Source organism: Ambystoma mexicanum, chromosome 10 (genome assembly GCF_040938575.1).
Source record: "Ambystoma mexicanum isolate Mex_15411 chromosome 10, UKY_AmexF1_1, whole genome shotgun sequence".
Taxonomy (NCBI): Eukaryota; Metazoa; Chordata; class Amphibia; order Caudata; family Ambystomatidae; genus Ambystoma; species Ambystoma mexicanum.
In genome coordinates this window covers 1,639,340,594-1,639,356,938 of record NC_090932.1, presented here as the reverse complement: position 1 = coordinate 1,639,356,938, position 16,345 = coordinate 1,639,340,594, and the positions used below count along the sequence as shown (strand labels likewise).

General features: G+C 49.3%; 1 protein-coding gene across 2 annotated transcripts in view; it reads left to right on the top strand.

Moving 5' to 3' along the window:
* SEPTIN5 (septin 5) overlaps positions 1-16,345 on the top strand; it is a 513,411-nt gene that overhangs the window by 406,170 nt on the left and 90,896 nt on the right. Inside the window, exon 1 of one of the 2 annotated variants that reach the window (XM_069620051.1) lies at positions 11-143. The exons of the other annotated variant lie outside the window; for it this stretch is intronic. Within the exon in view, the coding sequence (XP_069476152.1) occupies positions 54-143 (90 nt within the window). The 5' untranslated portion in view covers positions 11-53. Of the gene's footprint in view, positions 1-10; positions 144-16,345 lie in introns of those variants that run through there. 2 annotated transcript variants of the gene reach the window in all.

Genomic DNA, 16,345 nt, shown 5'->3' with positions numbered 1-16,345 from the left:
GGGAGTGGACAGAAGCCGTTTTGGGGGGGCGGCGGTTCCTGTCGCTCGCGATTATGGACAATACCATCATCCAGACGCTGCTGGCAGAGAGGCTGCTGTCCCCGCGGAGCCTAGCGCTGAGAAGCCGGTCCTCGAAGCTCAAGGTGGGCGCTGGAGAGGTCGAGGGGCTGTACGGGGTAGAGAGGCGGCATCCGGGGAAAGGAGGGGAGGAAGAACCGAGGGAAAGAAGGAAAGAGAGAGGAGCGGGAGAAAGAAGGGCGGGGGAGAGGAGTGAGAAGGGCCTCGTGAAAGAGGAGGGCCTCCGGTGTAAGTCTGGGGAGAGAGAGGGCAGAGAGGAGAGGGGTGAGAGTCGGAAGAGAGAGGGTGGGGAGCGGAACCCTCGTAGAGAGTGGGGTACGGCGAAAGGGGAGATGAAGGGAGCGCATCAAGAAGAGGGGGCGTCCGATTAAACATTGGCAGAGGGTGTAGCTGTCTGAGCGAGAGTGCCGTGATCCAGGAAGGGCAGGGGGCGATGTGGGAGAGCTGAAGGAAGAAGCGAGGGCGTGTGGGAGCAATCGAGAGGCGCAGGAGTGCGGAGAGGATTGGGAAAGAAGTGGGAGGAGGGAAGAGAGAGGGGATCTGGGAATAAGGTGATGTACGAGAGCCAGAAAATAGGATATCCGGTGAAAGGAGGGATATCAGAGAGGTGCAGGGAGGAACAGGAGTGGGGCTGTGAGGATAGACCAATGGGCGAAGGAATGACGGGAGAAAGGAGGCAGAAAGAGAGGTAATAGAAGGAAAAGGCGAGGACAGCGTATGGAAGGAGAAGGGTCAGCCAGGGAATTGGGGATGGGGTTTAAAGAAATGAAGAGAGAAAATAAAAGTGCAAGCAAGACACAAGCCAATAGCCACCAGCCAACCAGGATGAACTAGGAAGAGCAAGGCACAGGAGGGGAGATGGGCAGAGAAAAGCACCTGGTTTAGGAAGAGGCTGCCCCGATGAAGACTACCCTGTGATCGAAACATGTTGACAAAAGGACAATGTAAACTTGCCCAGAGGGCAGTGGCAGATTTGAGGCAAAAGGCACTATAGGAAAGCATTACAAAGGGCCTTGGGTAGGGGGCGGGGTGGGGCTAGGGTGGGAGGAGTTAAGGGCTATCACAAGTGCAACTTCAGACACACATGTTCCATGTATTGTAACCTGTTATCATTTATCACCTCCCGTGGCAAACGGTGTGCTTGCAGAGCCTGCTAAAAGTATAAGATCCTGTGCAGCCCGGGCTGTTTGACTTTGAGGTGAGAATGGCAAAGCAGGGGGGCTCTGGGGGCATTTGTCCCTTTAACGAGATCTGAATCCACCTCTGCCAGAGGGGATACTTTGCAGTCCTTTCCATGTTAGACGGATGTTATAAAGCGTTCTTACAGTCGGGTTATGCAGTCTGATTGCGCCCAGGGTCACTCAGAAGGCCCGTGTCAGCGAAAGAGCCGTGACTTTCAGCTCTGTTCCCCTGAAAAGCTGTTTGCGATAGTGTGAAGAGTTATGCGGAGTGAGTGCTATGATTTAGGTGCAGTGAGCAGGAGAGGGGGGATTTCTTTCTGTGCAGCAAGAAGGTCTGTGGGTTCCGTAGCGAGGGTGCAACAAGAGGGTGTGTGGCTGTGTTCTTTAGTATGAGTGCAACAACAGGGTGTGACGAGTTCCATAGGATGGGTGCATGAAAAGGAACGATGGTGAGTGAGCTCTATAGGCTGGGTGCATGAGAAGGAGCAATGGAGACCTCTACAGGCTGGATGCATGAGAAGGAGCAATGGTGACCTCTACAGGCTGGGTGCATGAGAAGGAGCAATGGTGACCTCTACAGGCTCGGTGCATGAGAAGGAGCAATGGTGAGTGCGCTCTACAGGCGGGGTGCAGTGAGACGGAGTGTAGTTAAGTTCTTATAGGCTGAATGCACCAAGAGGCTGTATAGGTGGGTGCCACACGCTGGGTGCATAGCGGGCGGGGGCAGTGGCGAGGGCCTTAAGTTGGGTGCACTGGAAGGGCTGTGATGAGTGCTGTAGCTTGGATGCCATGAGAACGAGTGAGTTTCACAGGCCTGGTGCAATGGCCTGCTGGAGAGGTTTCAAGAAGAGCCATAGCGCCTAGAGGACAGTGAGCAGGAGTGTCCTTGATGTTAAAACTGGGGTCGCTTTTGTGGAATGCTTTCAGTTGATGTGCAAAACCTTAAAATGTATGAAGCTGGAAACCGGCAAGCGGTAGAAGCTGATTGGTGGAAGGGGCTGCAGACTGCTCTGCAGCTAAGATTTAAGTGAAGTATGTGGTCACCAGGGGTGCAACTAGGCAAGCATTTCGGGGGGCTATTCCTTCAAATGTTGGGAGAGGGGTAACTCTTAGAGATTTTGGTGGAGCGGCCAACTTACTTGTGTGTGGGACTTCTAACTTCTTTACGCATTCTAATGAGACTATTCTGGTTCAGCTTCGCTGTTACAAGCAGTTAACTCTCTCCTCTGTGTCTAATAACACCCACTTAAGAACTGCTGTGAGAATAAGTTGTCTAAAGTCCCTCTACCCTTCCAATCACTCCGCTGGCATGCAAGTACTAACCCCAATCATGATTTCAATTGCCTAAAAACCTATGCATACGGATACAGGTGCTTACAGTGAAACGTTTAGCTGTCTGTGCCCTCTTCTGTAAGAAGTATATAGGCAGTGGCGTCACTATGGGGAGAGTGAGGGGGGCCTGTGCCCCCCCTCTGAAATCCTGGGCCTCCCCTTCTGCCCCCGCCCCTACCTAAGGCGAGCAGTGACCGTGTTCTCTGTTCGTGGTGTTATTTGTCACGCTCACTAAGGCAAATGTCTGCAGATTACACAGCAAATACTCTCCTTTTGTCTCAAAGCTAGCAATGATCTTGGTATGCATTCTGGCATGGGTTTGAACATGAGCACGAGCCACTTCTCAGGTGTTCCTGCCCGGCTTCTGCACAGCAACCTCCATAGTGTGAAGAGCAGCTTGCAGCCCCGCCCATCAGAATGGAGAGCAGGAAACTGCTAATGATGGGCCATTAGTCACTGAATAGTTTTGTTCCTGCATTCTGATGGGGGGGGGGGGTTGCAGTGGAGTGTGGGTAGTTGGCGTTGACCAAAGCCTCTCTGCAGGAGTTCTTGTGATGTCACACATTACCTTTCATAGGCGCAACCCCACTTTTGTCTGTGGCCCCCTCTGTGCCCCTCTAAATTTGATTCCTAGCTACGCCACTCTGTATAGGTCAGAAAGGTCAACTCAACATTTGGGGGAGAGGGGACTAAATCCATTGAAGGCGAACCTGTGGATATTATGGGATAGTGATATATTTCCCAGTGCGTAAATACATTATGAAAGTACCTGCGCAATGGAGTATCCAGTGCATTGGGGCGAGGCTGTACCTAGTATGGAAGGATGGTTTTGGGTATCCAGAGTTGGATCAATCTGGACTTTGCGACCCCCGTGGAAAGGGAGGCCGGCGAGGGCACCCTATACTTCTTGGCCACCAGAAAAGCTGCATGACGTACTCGCAGATGGTGTCTTTATTTATTAATTTATTGTTTTTTTATATAGCGCTTGTACACAGGTGAAGTGCTTCAAAGCCTGCACTTGTGGGTTCAAGAAGATGGAGTCAGGGCTCACCCCAAACGGTGTGCAACGTGATGTTTTGAACTATGGTCCGCTTGATCCTTCACCATTGGCTATGCTGGCTAGGGCTGCTGGGAGTTGTAGTCCAATATATCCGTAGAGCCAAAGGTAGCAGAACCCTGCCCCAGAGGGTTCCATTCCTTATTGAATGTAACTGACGTTTGTGTATTTGCGCCGTGCCTGCTCTGAATCGCTCTTTGTGAGGTCCCTCGATGCACTAGAAAGGCAGAACAGGCGATCAGTGTCTTGAGCATCACCATAACAGATTGAACCCAAAGTGGAAGTCGGAGGTGGGAGAGGAAGAGCAACGGAGAAGTGTGGCTGCTCTGATCTGGTCAATGATCGGGAGAAAACAAACTAAGAAATTATACCATCAAGTCCAGTGCTCTGCATTAGATCACACTTTCCAGTGCAGTGCTGTGCATTCAATCACACTTTCCAGTCCAGTGCTGTGCATTAGATCACACTTTCCCGCCCAGTGCTGTGCATTAGATCACACTTTCCAGCCCAGTGCTGTGCATTAGATCACACTTTCCAGTGCAGTGCTGTGCATTAGATCACACTTTCCAGCCCAGTGCTCTGCATTAGATCACACTTTCCAGTCCAGTGCTGTGCATCAGATCACACTTTCCAGCCCAGTGCTGTGCATCAGATCACACTTTCCAGTCCAGTGCTGTGCATCAGATCACACTTTCCAGCCCAGTGCTGTGCATCAGATCACACTTTCCAGTCCAGTGCTGTGCATTCGATCACACTTTCCAGTCCAGTGCTGTGCATTAGATCACACTTTCCAGTCCAGTGCTGTGCATCAGATAACACTTTCCAGTCCAGTGCTGTGCATTAGATCACACTTTCCAGTGCAGTGCTGTGCATAAGATCACACTTTCCAGTCCAGTGCTGTGCATTCAATCACACTTTCCAGTCCAGTGCTGTGCATTAGATCACACTTTCCCGCCCAGTGCTGTGCATTAGATCACACTTTCCAGCCCAGTGCTGTGCATTAGATCACACTTTCCAGTGCAGTGCTGTGCATTAGATCACACTTTCCAGCCCAGTGCTCTGCATTAGATCACACTTTCCAGTCCAGTGCTGTGCATCAGATCACACTTTCCAGCCCAGTGCTGTTCATCAGATCACACTTTCCAGTCCAGTGCTGTGCATCAGATCACACTTTCCAGCCCAGTGCTGTGCATCAGATCACACTTTCCAGTCCAGTGCTGTGCATTCGATCACACTTTCCAGTCCAGTGCTGTGCATTAGATCACACTTTCCAGTCCAGTGCTGTGCATCAGATAACACTTTCCAGTCCAGTGCTGTGCATTAGATCACACTTTCCAGTGCAGTGCTGTGCATAAGATCACACTTTCCAGTCCAGTGCTGTGCATTCAATCACACTTTCCAGTCCAGTGCTGTGCATCAGATCACACTTTCCAGTCCAGTGCTGTGCATCAGATCACACTTTCCAGTCCAGTGCTGTGCATCAGATCACACTTTCCAGTCCAGTGCTGTGCATCAGATCACACTTTCAGAAGCACAGTCACTTAGCATCGAATGATCGTCCCCCGTGCTGTATATAGCAGAGAAGTTGGGAAGTAAAAGGTTAAATAATAATAATGTGTTATTTATATAGGGCTTTCCCCAAAGCGCTTTACATATAACATGTATGTATACAATTATTATTATCCAACTGAAGTTGGCACTCATTTAGCAAACCCAGAAGTATGAAAGACTGAGTTGTTCTTGCCAGGGTTCAACTCTGCGACCTGTAGATCACACACAGATATCAGCATCAAGCTCTTAACCTGATGAGCTATTTTACTGGCCAATGCAGAGTATGTGCCTTTGTTGGGCCGGAAGTATGTGACTGCACTGGGTCGAAAGCCGGCCTGGAGCAAGACATGCCTCTGTGTCTCTACCGGGGCAAAAAAGGGCTTGGAATGTGCCCAGAAAGTAATTACCTTAGAGTACAGGCTCCTTTTGTGCCATACAGGCTCTCACCAAGACCTTAGGCCAGGCTGCCAGATAATAAATGGTTTAACAATCCCCCCTGCTCCCTTACAGGGGGGGTGGTATGTCGCTTTGGTTCCATGTCATTTCATCGTCAGGCCTTTCAAAGCCTGCAATTTAAACGTGTTTGACAGTTCATCGAAATATATATTTTTTGGGGGTTGGGTCCCTCCTGCAGCTATTTTTACCTATACCCAACCCACCCAACCACGTATCCAACCTTTTCCACCACCCCACCTAAAATTCGATGAACTGGCAAACACGTTTAAACTGCAGGCTTGGAAATGCCCGACGATGAAAGAACGTCGTACCGTCGCTTCATCAGGGAAGGGTTAATGAGGAGTCTTGAGGGTTCTTTTAGAAGTTTTTGTGAGTGGACGCTGTGCGTTTGATTCTATTGGCCAGGTTGTGATCTCCAGAAATACCGTGGCCAAGAGCCAGTGTTGAACTACAGTGGCCTAGAAGCACAGTGAGGGGTCAAGTGGGGATTTACATGGCCAATAGCGCTCAGTTGCTCCAACAGTTGTTGGTGCAAAGAGTGCGACCAACGGGACACCGAACACTTATTTATTTAATTTTATAATATATATTTTTTAATAACACGCTTAATACCATACCCGAGTTCAGTTTCTAAACGCAGTTCCTGGATTTGAACCTCTGTTGCTTTGCGTGGTCTTGCTTCCAAAACCAGCGCCTTGCCCCTGTGCTATCCTCCATTCTAATCCGTAGAATGGGTGAATGCATTCAGCCCATCCCCTTGCCCCCACCGGACTTGATCATGGTTCCCTTTCGAGGCGAGGGGGCTCCCATTGTGGAACTTGCTCTGTAAGGCCAGTGCCCTGAAGTGGCGACCCACCTCAGCCAGCCACTACGGAGGATCACGTGGCTATTGAAGTCCTGCTGCTAGACGAGGTCACAGGTCATCAGGATGGTAGGAGCCATGCGTGGAAGTGCTGACATCCATGGAGATGGTCACGAGTGCACGATGTGTTGCTGAGAGAATTGAAATGACACATTTCTTTCACGTTTGACGTTTGACGGGTTTCCATGGTTGTTTGACACTTTAATTATGATTTTATTTATAACGCGCTTAATACCCAGAGGTTTCTAAGCGCAGACCAGGGGATCGAACCTGTGTTGTTCTTCCAAGGCAAGCGCATTGGCCCTGAGCTATCCCCCCGAGCCAAAATAAGGCAGGCCTGCTCGCGTGATGGATTTTGTCAGTGCTTCTTGGTAAGGAAGACCTCAGCAACAGCCAGCCAAGTCCATAGGAACGCAGGACGGGGTACAAACCTCATTCTTCTTCTGAAAGGCAATTCTGTGGCATGGCTCTGCGACCCCCTGGCCTCCATGTGTTTGGGACTACGACTCCCATGATCCGTCAACATTGATTATGTTGACAGAGGGTTATGGGAATTGTAGTGCAAAACATCTGAAGAACTAGCTGGTCCAGAACCCTGTGTATGGTTCGTCCATGAGGGCAGGTGGCTCGTGTGCTGCTTCCATTTTCATAAGGATATTTCTGTGTTCAGAAAGAGGTAAAGAATCGGGGAGACCAAGCTCTGGGGCCAGTGTGACTTGAGAATTTGCAACTGAGAGGCATTGCCTCTTGTGCTGTCAGAGACACCGAGATATGAGAGAAACAAAAATGAGTATCTTGGGACAGGGGTCTTCAACCTTTGGCTCTCCAGATGTTTTGGACTACAACTCTCATCAGCCCTATCCAGCAAAGTTATAAGTGAGGGACAGTGGGAGAAGGGTTGGACTGGCCTATAGAGAAATCTGGAGATTTCCATGATGGCCACCCTAGGCCTCATTTGTGTGGTGACCTATTTGATGGCCAACATTTCTCATTGGAAAAGAGTTGGGCTTGCTGAAATTGTGTAATATGGGGCCACTTTTAAAATTATTTCCAGAACCTCTTCTGATTCCCAGTCCATCCCTCAGTGGGAGTCAGAGTTTAGAACATTTGAAGGGCCACCGTTTGCAGACTCTGTTCCTATGAGAACCGGAAAAGTGGCAGATATAGCTCCTGGACGTGTTACATACTATCCTTACCCTGGACAAGAGACGTGTAATGCCAAACGTGTCCAGGTATTGAGCATTATGTGACATGGGCGGGTGCTCTTCCTGTATCGAAGGAGCAAAATAAGCACTGAATGAGAAAAGGAAAAAAGGAGGGAAGAAATAAGAATCAAACAGAAGCAAGGCAGAAATAGTGGAGGAAACGAAAGAGAAAACAAAGGAGCAAATGAAGGAACAAAAGAGAGAAAGAAGAAAAAAGAGGAAAATAAAGGAGCAAATGAGTGAAGGAAAAACCAAAAGAAAGCATGAACGAGAGTGATGGAGCACAAGGGAGTGGGGCACAACAGGAACAAGGGATGAAAGAGAACAGTGAAAGGTGAACGAGAGTGATGGAGCACAAGGGAGTGGGACACAACAGGAACAAGGGATGAAAGAGAACAGTGAAAGCATGAACGAGAGTGATGGAGCACAGGGAGTGGGACACAACAGGAACAAGGCATGAAAGAGAACAGTGAAAGCATGAACGAGAGTGATGGAGCACAGGGAGTGGGACACAACAGGAACAAGGGATGAAAGAGAACAGTGAAAGCATGAACGAGAGTGATGGAGCACAGGGAGTGGGACACAACAGGAACAAGGGATGAAAGAGAACAGTGAAAGCATGAACGAGAGTGATGGAGCACAGGGAGTGGGACACAACAGGAACAAGGGATGAAAGAGAACAGTGAAAGCATGAACGAGAGTGATGGAGCACAGGGAGTGGGACACAACAGGAACAAGGGATGAAAGAGAACAGTGAAAGCATGAACGAGAGTGATGGAGCACAGGGAGTGGGACACAACAGGAACAAGGGATGAAAGAGAACAGTGAAAGCATGAACGAGAGTGATGGAGCACAGGGAGTGGGACACAACAGGAACAAGGGATGAAAGAGAACAGTGAAAGGTGAACGAGAGTGATGGAGCACAGGGAGTGGGACACAACAGGAACAAGGGATGAAAGAGAACAGTGAAAGGTGAACGAGAGTGATGGAGCACAGGGAGTGGGGCACAACAGGAACAAGGGATGAAAGAGAACAGTGAAAGGTGAACGAGAGTGATGGAGCACAGGGAGTGGGGCACAACAGGAACAAGGGATGAAAGAGAACAGTGAAAGCATGAACGAGAGTGATGGAGCACAGGGAGTGGGACACAACAGGAACAAGGCATGAAAGAGAACAGTGAAAGCATGAACGAGAGTGATGGAGCACAAGGGAGTGGGGCACAACAGGAACAAGGGATGAAAGAGAACAGTGAAAGCATGAACGAGAGTGATGGAGCACAGGGAGTGGGACACAACAGGAACAAGGGATGAAAGAGAACAGTGAAAGCATGAACGAGAGTGATGGAGCACAGGGAGTGGGACACAACAGGAACAAGGGATGAAAGAGAACAGTGAAAGCATGAACGAGAGTGATGGAGCACAGGGAGTGGGACACAACAGGAACAAGGCATGAAAGAGAACAGTGAAAGCATGAACGAGAGTGATGGAGCACAGGGAGTGGGACACAACAGGAACAAGGGATGAAAGAGAACAGTGAAAGCATGAACGAGAGTGATGGAGCACAAGGGAGTGGGGCACAACAGGAACAAGGGATGAAAGAGAACAGTGAAAGCATGAACGAGAGTGATGGAGCACAGGGAGTGGGGCACAACAGGAACAAGGGATGAAAGAGAACAGTGAAAGGTGAACGAGAGTGATGGAGCACAGGGAGTGGGACACAACAGGAACAAGGCATGAAAGAGAACAGTGAAAGCATGAACGAGAGTGATGGAGCACAGGGAGTGGGACACAACAGGAACAAGGCATGAAAGAGAACAGTGAAAGCATGAACGAGAGTGATGGAGCACAGGGAGTGGGGCACAACAGGAACAAGGGATGAAAGAGAACAGTGAAAGGTGAACGAGAGTGATGGAGCACAGGGAGTGGGGCACAACAGGAACAAGGGATGAAAGAGAACAGTGAAAGGTGAACGAGAGTGATGGAGCACAAGGGAGTGGGACACAACAGGAACAAGGCATGAAAGAGAACAGTGAAAGCATGAACGAGAGTGATGGAGCACAGGGAGTGGGACACAACAGGAACAAGGCATGAAAGAGAACAGTGAAAGCATGAACGAGAGTGATGGAGCACAGGGAGTGGGACACAACAGGAACAAGGCATGAAAGAGAACAGTGAAAGCATGAACGAGAGTGATGGAGCACAGGGAGTGGGACACAACAGGAACAAGGCATGAAAGAGAACAGTGAAAGCATGAACGAGAGTGATGGAGCACAGGGAGTGGGACACAACAGGAACAAGGCATGAAAGAGAACAGTGAAAGCATGAACGAGAGTGATGGAGCACAGGGAGTGGGGCACAACAGGAACAAGGGATGAAAGAGAACAGTGAAAGGTGAACGAGAGTGATGGAGCACAGGGAGTGGGGCACAACAGGAACAAGGGATGAAAGAGAACAGTGAAAGGTGAACGAGAGTGATGGAGCACAAGGGAGTGGGACACAACAGGAACAAGGCATGAAAGAGAACAGTGAAAGCATGAACGAGAGTGATGGAGCACAGGGAGTGGGACACAACAGGAACAAGGCATGAAAGAGAACAGTGAAAGCATGAACGAGAGTGATGGAGCACAGGGAGTGGGACACAACAGGAACAAGGCATGAAAGAGAACAGTGAAAGCATGAACGAGAGTGATGGAGCACAGGGAGTGGGACACAACAGGAACAAGGCATGAAAGAGAACAGTGAAAGCATGAACGAGAGTGATGGAGCACAGGGAGTGGGACACAACAGGAACAAGGCATGAAAGAGAACAGTGAAAGCATGAACGAGAGTGATGGAGCACAGGGAGTGGGGCACAACAGGAACAAGGGATGAAAGAGAACAGTGAAAGGTGAACGAGAGTGATGGAGCACAGGGAGTGGGGCACAACAGGAACAAGGGATGAAAGAGAACAGTGAAAGGTGAACGAGAGTGATGGAGCACAAGGGAGTGGGACACAACAGGAACAAGGCATGAAAGAGAACAGTGAAAGGTGAACGAGAGTGATGGAGCACAGGGAGTGGGACACAACAGGAACAAGGGATGAAAGAGAACAGTGAAAGCATGAACGAGAGTGATGGAGCACAGGGAGTGGGACACAACAGGAACAAGGGATGAAAGAGAACAGTGAAAGCATGAACGAGAGTGATGGAGCACAGGGAGTGGGGCACAACAGGAACAAGGCATGAAAGAGAACAGTGAAAGGTGAACGAGAGTGATGGAGCACAGGGAGTGGGGCACAACAGGAACAAGGGATGAAAGAGAACAGTGAAAGGTGAACGAGAGTGATGGAGCACAAGGGAGTGGGACACAACAGGAACAAGGCATGAAAGAGAACAGTGAAAGCATGAACGAGAGTGATGGAGCACAGGGAGTGGGGCACAACAGGAACAAGGGATGAAAGAGAACAGTGAAAGGTGAACGAGAGTGATGGAGCACAGGGAGTGGGGCACAACAGGAACAAGGGATGAAAGAGAACAGTGAAAGGTGAACGAGAGTGATGGAGCACAAGGGAGTGGGACACAACAGGAACAAGGCATGAAAGAGAACAGTGAAAGCATGAACGAGAGTGATGGAGCACAAGGGAGTGGGGCACAACAGGAACAAGGCATGAAAGAGAACAGTGAAAGCATGAACGAGAGTGATGGAGCACAGGGAGTGGGGCACAACAGGAACAAGGCATGAAAGAGAACAGTGAAAGCATGAACGAGAGTGATGGAGCACAAGGGAGTGGGACACAACAGGAACAAGGCATGAAAGAGAACAGTGAAAGCATGAACGAGAGTGATGGAGCACAGGGAGTGGGACACAACAGGAACAAGGCATGAAAGAGAACAGTGAAAGCATGAACGAGAGTGATGGAGCACAAGGGAGTGGGACACAACAGGAACAAGGCATGAAAGAGAACAGTGAAAGGTGAACGAGAGTGATGGAGCACAAGGGAGTGGGACACAACAGGAACAAGGCATGAAAGAGAACAGTGAAAGCATGAACGAGAGTGATGGAGCACAGGGAGTGGGACACAACAGGAACAAGGGATGAAAGAGAACAGTGAAAGCATGAACGAGAGTGATGGAGCACAGGGAGTGGGGCACAACAGGAACAAGGCATGAAAGAGAACAGTGAAAGGTGAACGAGAGTGATGGAGCACAGGGAGTGGGGCACAACAGGAACAAGGGATGAAAGAGAACAGTGAAAGGTGAACGAGAGTGATGGAGCACAAGGGAGTGGGACACAACAGGAACAAGGCATGAAAGAGAACAGTGAAAGCATGAACGAGAGTGATGGAGCACAGGGAGTGGGGCACAACAGGAACAAGGGATGAAAGAGAACAGTGAAAGGTGAACGAGAGTGATGGAGCACAGGGAGTGGGGCACAACAGGAACAAGGGATGAAAGAGAACAGTGAAAGGTGAACGAGAGTGATGGAGCACAAGGGAGTGGGACACAACAGGAACAAGGCATGAAAGAGAACAGTGAAAGCATGAACGAGAGTGATGGAGCACAAGGGAGTGGGGCACAACAGGAACAAGGCATGAAAGAGAACAGTGAAAGCATGAACGAGAGTGATGGAGCACAGGGAGTGGGGCACAACAGGAACAAGGCATGAAAGAGAACAGTGAAAGCATGAACGAGAGTGATGGAGCACAAGGGAGTGGGACACAACAGGAACAAGGCATGAAAGAGAACAGTGAAAGCATGAACGAGAGTGATGGAGCACAGGGAGTGGGACACAACAGGAACAAGGCATGAAAGAGAACAGTGAAAGCATGAACGAGAGTGATGGAGCACAAGGGAGTGGGACACAACAGGAACAAGGCATGAAAGAGAACAGTGAAAGGTGAACGAGAGTGATGGAGCACAAGGGAGTGGGACACAACAGGAACAAGGCATGAAAGAGAACAGTGAAAGCATGAACGAGAGTGATGGAGCACAGGGAGTGGGACACAACAGGAACAAGGGATGAAAGAGAACAGTGAAAGGTGAACGAGAGTGATGGAGCACAGGGAGTGGGACACAACAGGAACAAGGCATGAAAGAGAACAGTGAAAGCATGAACGAGAGTGATGGAGCACAGGGAGTGGGACACAACAGGAACAAGGCATGAAAGAGAACAGTGAAAGGTGAACGAGAGTGATGGAGCACAAGGGAGTGGGGCACAACAGGAACAAGGCATGAAAGAGAACAGTGAAAGGTGAACGAGAGTGATGGAGCACAAGGGAGTGGGACACAACAGGAACAAGGCATGAAAGAGAACAGTGAAAGCATGAACGAGAGTGATGGAGCACAGTGAGTGGGACACAACAGGAACAAGGGATGAAAGAGAACAGTGAAAGGTGAACGAGAGTGATGGAGCACAGGGAGTGGGACACAACAGGAACAAGGCATGAAAGAGAACAGTGAAAGGTGAACGAGAGTGATGGAGCACAGGGAGTGGGACACAACAGGAACAAGGCATGAAAGAGAACAGTGAAAGGTGAACGAGAGTGATGGAGCACAAGGGAGTGGGACACAACAGGAACAAGGGATGAAAGAGAACAGTGAAAGGTGAACGAGAGTGATGGAGCACAAGGGAGTGGGACACAACAGGAACAAGGGATGAAAGAGAACAGTGAAAGGTGAACGAGAGTGATGGAGCACAAGGGAGTGGGACACAACAGGAACAAGGGATGAAAGAGAACAGTGAAAGGTGAACGAGAGTGATGGAGCACAGGGAGTGGGGCACAACAGGAACAAGGGATGAAAGAGAACAGTGAAAGGTGAACGAGAGTGATGGAGCACAGGGAGTGGGGCACAACAGGAACAAGGGATGAAAGAGAACAGTGAAAGGTGAACAAGAGAGAAAGGAAGCGAAATAGAAAGAATGAATGAGAGAAAGATAGCAAGGAAGTGGGGAATAAAGAGTGGACAAGCTAATGACTTCCTCATGTATCAATCAATTTACAAGCAAATGTCACATCTCTTTTCGAGATAACTGCTTGTGATTCTTTAAATGTAAAGTCTTTTACCCTTCACTTTATCTTTGTTCCAGTTGCCAGCACAATGGTCCGGAACCCTTCACTTTATCTTTGTCCCAGAGTTGCCAGCAAAATGGTCTCAGACCCTTTACTATATCTTTGTCCCTGGCCCTCCACTTTATCTTTGTCCCAGAGTTGCTGGCACAATGGTGCATGGTCCCGGGCCCTTCACTTTATCTTTGCCCCAGAGTTGCCAGCACAACGGTCCCAGGGCCTTCACTTTATCTTTGTTCCAGAGTTGCCAGTACAATGGTCCCGGACCCTTCACTTTATCTTTGTTCCATAGTTGCCAGCACAATGGTCCCAGACCTTTCACTTTATCTTTGTCCCACAGTTGGCAGCATAATGGTTCCAGACCCTTCACTTTATCTTTGTTCTATAGTTGCCAGCAAAGTGGTCCCAGACCTTTCACTTTATCTTTGTCCCACAGTTTCCAGCATAATGGTTCCGGACCCTTCACTTTATCTTTGTTCCAGAGTTGCCAGCACAATGGTCCCGGGCTCATCACTTTATCTTTGTCCCAGAGTTGCCAGCACAGTAGTCCTGGGCCCTTCACTTTATCTTTGTTCCAGAGTTGCCAGCACAATGGTCCCAAACCTTTTACTTTATGCTTGTTCCAGAGTTGCCAGCACAATTGGCACAGACACTTCACTTTATCTTTGTTCCAGAGTTGCCAGCACAATGGTGCCGGACCGTTCACTTTATCTTTGTTCCAGAGTTTCCAGCGCAATGGTCCCGGGCCCTTCACTTTATCTCTGTCCCAGAGTGGCCAGCACAATGGTCCCGGACCCTTCACTTTATCTTTGTTCCAGTTGCCAGCACAATGGTCCAGGCCCCTTCACTTTATCTTTGTTCCAGTTGCCAGCACAATGGTCCTGGGCCCTTCACTTTATCTTTGTCCCAGAGTTGCCACCACAATGGACCCAGACCCTTCACTTTATCTTTGTTCCAGAGTTGCCAGAGAATGGTACCAGACCCTTCACTTTATCTTTGCCCCACAGTTACCAGCACAATGGTCCCGGACCCTTCACTTTATCTTTGTTCCAGAGTTGCCAGCACAATGGTCCCGGACCTTTCACTTTATCTTTGTCCCACAGTTGCCAGCATAATGGTTCCGGACCCTTCACTTTATCTTTGTTCCAGAGTTGCCAGCACAATGGTCCCGGACCTTTCACTTTATCTTTGTCCCACAGTTGCCAGCATAATGGTTCCGGACCCTTCACTTTATCTTTGTTCCAGAGTTGCCAGCATTGAGGTCCTGGACTCTTCACTTTATCTTTGTTCCAGAGTTGACAGCACAGTAGTCCTGGGCCCTTCACTTTATCTTTGTTCCAGAGTTGCCAGCACAATATTCCCGAACCTTTTACTTTATGTTTGTTCCAGAGTTGCCAGCACAATGGTGCCGGACCATTCACTTTATCTTTGTTCCAGAGTTTCCAGCAGAATGGTCCGGGGACCTTCAGTTTATCTTTGTTCCAGTTGCCAGCACAATGGTCCTGGGCCCTTCACTTTATCTTTGTCCCAGAGTTGCCAGCACAATGGACCCAGACCCTTCACTTTATCTTTGTTCCAGAGTTGCCAGCACAATGGTCCCGAACCCTTCACTTTATCTTTATCCAGAGTTGCCAGAGAATGGTACCAAACCCTTCACTTTATCTTTGTCCCAGAGTTACCAGCACAATGGTCCCAGACCCTTCACTTTATCTTTAGAGTTGCCAGCACAATGGTCCTAAACCCTTCACATTATCTTTGTCACACAGTGTCAGCATAATGGTCTCTGAACCTTCACTTTATCTTTGTTTCCAGAGTTGCCTGCACTGTGGTCCCGGGCTCTTCACTTTATCTTTGTCCCAGAGTTGCCAGCACAATGGTCCCGGGCTCATCACTTTATCTTTGTTCCATAGTTGCCAGCACAATGGTCCTGAACCCTTCACCTTATCTTTGTCCCAGAGTTGCCAGCACAATGGTCCCAGACCCTTCACTTTATCTTTGTCCATCATCCATCACTTTATCTTTGTCTCAGAGTTGCTGCCACAATGGTCCCAGACTCATCACTTTATCTTTGTCCTGGGAACCTCACTTTATCTTTGTCCCATAGTTGCCAGCACAATGGTCCCAGGTTCTTCACTTTATCTTTGTCCCAGAGTTGCCCTCAAAATGGTCCCAGACCTTTCGCTTTATCTTTGTCCCAGAGATGCCAGCACAATGGTGCCTGGCCCTTCACTTTATCTTTGTCCCAGAGTTGCCAGCACAATGGTTCCAGGCCCCTTCACTTTATCTTTGTCCCTGGCCCTTCACTTTATCTTTGTCCCAGAGTTGCCAGCACAATGGTCCCGGCCCCTTCACTTTATCTTTGTCCCGGGCCCATCACTTTATCTTTGTCCCAGAGTTGCCAGCTCAATGGTCCCGGTCCCTTCACTTTATCTTTGTCCCAGACCTGTCACTTTATCTTTGTCCCAGAGTTGCCAGCACAATAGTCCCAGACCCTTCACTTTATCTTTGTCCCTGGTCCATCACGTTATCTTTGTCCCAGAGTTGCCAGCACAATGGTCCCGGGTCCTTCACTTTGTCT